The sequence below is a fragment of the Buceros rhinoceros genome, unplaced genomic scaffold (genome assembly GCF_000710305.1).
Source record: "Buceros rhinoceros silvestris isolate BGI_N320 unplaced genomic scaffold, ASM71030v1 scaffold17591, whole genome shotgun sequence".
NCBI classification, from domain to species: Eukaryota; Metazoa; Chordata; class Aves; order Bucerotiformes; family Bucerotidae; genus Buceros; species Buceros rhinoceros.
Genome location: NW_010396144.1, coordinates 25,742 through 29,397, shown reverse-complemented (window position 1 = coordinate 29,397; position 3,656 = coordinate 25,742). Strand labels below are relative to the sequence as shown.

Genomic DNA, 3,656 nt, shown 5'->3' with positions numbered 1-3,656 from the left:
CCCTCTCGCTCTGCGCCACCCCTCTACAGCCCTGCCTTTCATTCGGCAGCGAGGTGTGCCAGCGCCACCCCGCTCTGCAGCCAGAGCTCGCCGTGGGTCACAGGTCAGTCGGGTCGGCTGGGCCACACTGGAAGCCGCCGCACGTCAACCGGGTTTAGAGCCGTTCCTCTGCAAGGAGCAATCCAAGCCCCAAGGGGAATGTGAGTGACCCCGCAGGAAGCGCAGGGCATCTCCTTGTCAGGGACGTCACCTGGGCGTCGCGCAGGGCCCTGGTGAGAGCAGGGGCTTTTCTAGCACGGCGTCACAGAGCTTACTCGCACAGTAAGGGGTTATGTGCCTGGTGTTTCTGGAGGAGAAACACCGGAACTCAGTCAGCTCCAGGTTCTCACGCTGCTGCGGGAATGGTTAGCCCTGCTCTCGCCGTACTAGGACTATGAAGAAGGGGGAAGATCTCACGATTATTGGTTTTTCTTCCAGACAATCTCATAGCAACAAGCTTTTAAGAAAAGGGAAATTGATAAACAGGACATCATACAGGTCACGTCTCTTACAATAACTTTACGCTACGTTGAAGTTTTCTGTGTTAGATGAGAGAAGGGAATAACAAACGCAGGCAAGCGATGTCACTTCCGAAGCTGTGCGTTTCCAGGAGCTCGATGACCCACCTATCTGTCCAGAGAGAGTGGAGTGGAGTTTGGGGACGGGTGCTCCAAACACCATTCCTCTGAGCTTGTCCATTGGAGGAGCTTTATTCTGAAGGCCTCCAAACTTCCCATTGCTGCGAATCCTGTCTCCTTCCCTAGTCAGCAGAGTAGGGCAGTGGGTGATCTTCACCACCTGTGCGGGTGTAAAAAGGGACACAACGTTAGTGTCTCCATGTCAGCAGCGCTGCTGTGAAGCTCTGTATCCTTCAGCTAAAGGAGAACGTGTTTTATGAAATTACACTTCACGGCTTTTGCTGTCAAGTAACAGGACGTGTGTGTTAAAATTACACGGTGCTGTCGATAATACGGAGACTGGAGTTCTGGGGGGGTTTTGTCCTCGGATTTTGACAGAACTCTGGAGGCAGCATTTCGATCTGTGCTGGGCAGAAGCTAACTCTCTACACAGACTATGGAGTAACAGCGATAACCGTCAGTGGTGATAACACATGCGAGCACCTACTCAATTAGCTGATGAAGATGTTTTTCTTTTTTTAATGCACAAGACCTAAAGCACCTAAACTCCAAGGGATTAATTTCTTCCAGCATGTTCAGTAAGGCTTCCACACAGTGGGTGACATTCACCAGTGGCAGGTGACTGGCACACTGAGCAAGGGCGACGACCCGAACCTCATTTTGAGACTGAGCACAGCACAAACTGCTTTTCGTGAGCAGACACACGGTCACTCTCCTGACTCTGCCTAACGGCTGGGGTCTGACTGCTCCGTTTGGTCCCACAGTGACGAAAGCAGCCCATGGAAAAGCAGCCGCTATTTGTTCACTCAACGGACCCCAAGATGGTTTATAACCCACAATGAGAAGTAAAATATCCTGTCAACCCCCTGGTTTTTACTAGGGCTCTACCTGTATGCCTGAGACAGTCTGTGGAAACATTCAGGACAGTCTTTGGTGCCAGGACACCAGCTAGTGGTGCCAGTCAAAACGGAACGAGCGGGATCTCGGAGCTCAGGAGCTGGCCAGGCCCAGCGCGGGGGATCCGGCTGCCCCAACTGCGGAAGAACGGAGCAGGCAACCCACTGCAGACTGAACTAGTTGTTCTCCTAAGAACAACCCCGCAGGACAATTCTTGTACTTCTGGAGAGGCAGCAACCACAGGAACCCAGCCCCAAGAGCTTCACACCGGATTGGTGCAGCTCTACGTCCTCGTGCCGAATCGCTGTTTCAGGCCCAGGAAACTCGTGGCTGACACAGAACGTGCCCAGCCTTCCCCCGTGACTCCCACCTGCTGAGCGTGTCCCACCAAACCTTCCAAACAGGGGTCACCCAGCGGGTCTGACGTGTCACGCTGCTCACTAGAGACACGAGGGCTGGGAAGCACTGTGGAACCTGCGCTGACGCTGGCAGCAGAACCGAACCCGCTCACTCTGAGAACACGCTCCCGTGCTGCAGGAGGTGACTTCGTCAGTGCCAGTAAGGAAGATGTCACCCGCTGTCCGGAGCCTCTGGCCGCAGGGAGCGCTCTGGCAGCTGGCGCAGCACTGCCCGCAGCAGCGCGCCGAGGGCTGTAACGCACTAACACGCGGCTGTGCAGTACCCGCTTGGAAACGCCTCCCGGGTGGCTGAACGTACCTCCTTCCTGTAATGGTTGGCAGCATCCAGGTTATCGATAATGATCGTGTCACCCAGCAGCATCCCGAACACTGAAAAATGTCACATTTTGAACCGTGAGATTTCTCTGCCACAAAGTAACTTGTGTCTTGAGGGCTCAGCATTACAGCTTCGCAGCGAAGTGCAAGGGAAATAGCAAGGGCATCATCTTTTGTCAATTAAATTTTATTCCGAGATGGAGATAAATACGGAATCCTCTGTTTTCATCAAAGGACTCATAAGAAAGTTTAGTATGTTTAATTTCCTTACGGATAACGGCCTGTATTTCCCACCAAAGCACCCTCTTGGCATCTTGCATTTACAGTTACGATTACAGTTATGATGACACACACCATAAAATCCCAGGTTTTACAAAACTGTGCCACTGATCATTCTTTGGACTGTGTTCCCCGTTTCTTAATGTGCAGTGGGTTATCAAAGGGAGAACTGTTCACAGGCTGACCAACAGCTCAGGTTAAGACTTCTCTTCTGCCAGTAAAAGCCTGTTCTGGACAGTCCAGCCTGACCTGAGGCAGCCGTGCAGAGTGGTTTTGAAACTCCCCTCAGGGGACGGGAAGAAATAATCTGGACTAAAAATGGGTTTTTATTAACAGTAGAGAGGACTACTTCAGTACTGGGCAGTGGTGAAGTGCCATGAAAAACATACTGAATTAATTACCCCCCAGAGGAGCAAGTCCACTGCTCTTCAGGAGAACGGGCGCAGGAAAGGGCAGGGACTGCCGCCTCGTGAGGAGCAGCTGAAATCCACACACATCCCGGAAGCCTGTTCCTCCTGTAACTATCTGAGTGTAACGGATCAGTCACGCGTGGTTCGGTCGGCTCGGCGTGTGTGTAAATTCACACACCACACACCTTTGAGAGGAACGGGGCGGAACCAGCCGAACCAGAGCAGCAACTGCTGCACGACGCGAACAGAGAGCTGATAGCACGAGGGTCCGCTTCCGCCTACGTGGGCTGGGGAACGTAAAACGCAGAGGACCCTCGGGGCCACACGCAGCACAGGAACACAAGCCAGACAAGCAGCAGAAGCCAGCGGTCACTGCTGAGCCCTTCACGGCGTGGCAGCAGCCTCTGGGGAGGTACAGTGTGCCGGCACGTGCAGACTCTCCGTGCTGGGATTTGTGGTGTTCCTGGACTTCATTTATTAACAAGAAAGAAACTAGGAACCATTTCTTTAGTATCACTCACCTGTTTGACAGTGCTCCACGTTATCTGGAAACGTTAACAGATCTCTGGCAAACATGGGATTTCCAATAGGCCTGAAGAAGACTTTGCCATTTCTTAGGTGAGGTAAAGGCCTAGTGAAAGAAGGGGGAGAGGGAGGGA

General features: G+C 52.8%; 1 protein-coding gene across 1 annotated transcript in view; it reads right to left on the bottom strand.

Annotated features, from left to right (window-relative positions):
* LOC104501925 (structural maintenance of chromosomes flexible hinge domain-containing protein 1-like) overlaps positions 1 to 3,656 on the bottom strand; it is a gene marked incomplete at its 5' end in the record, with an annotated part of 31,519 nt that overhangs the window by 2,866 nt on the left and 24,997 nt on the right. The window contains 3 exons of the mRNA XM_010145820.1: positions 666 to 837; positions 2,292 to 2,362; positions 3,519 to 3,628. Coding sequence (XP_010144122.1) covers positions 666 to 837; positions 2,292 to 2,362; positions 3,519 to 3,628 — 353 coding nt within the window. The remainder of the gene's footprint in view (positions 1 to 665; positions 838 to 2,291; positions 2,363 to 3,518; positions 3,629 to 3,656) is intronic.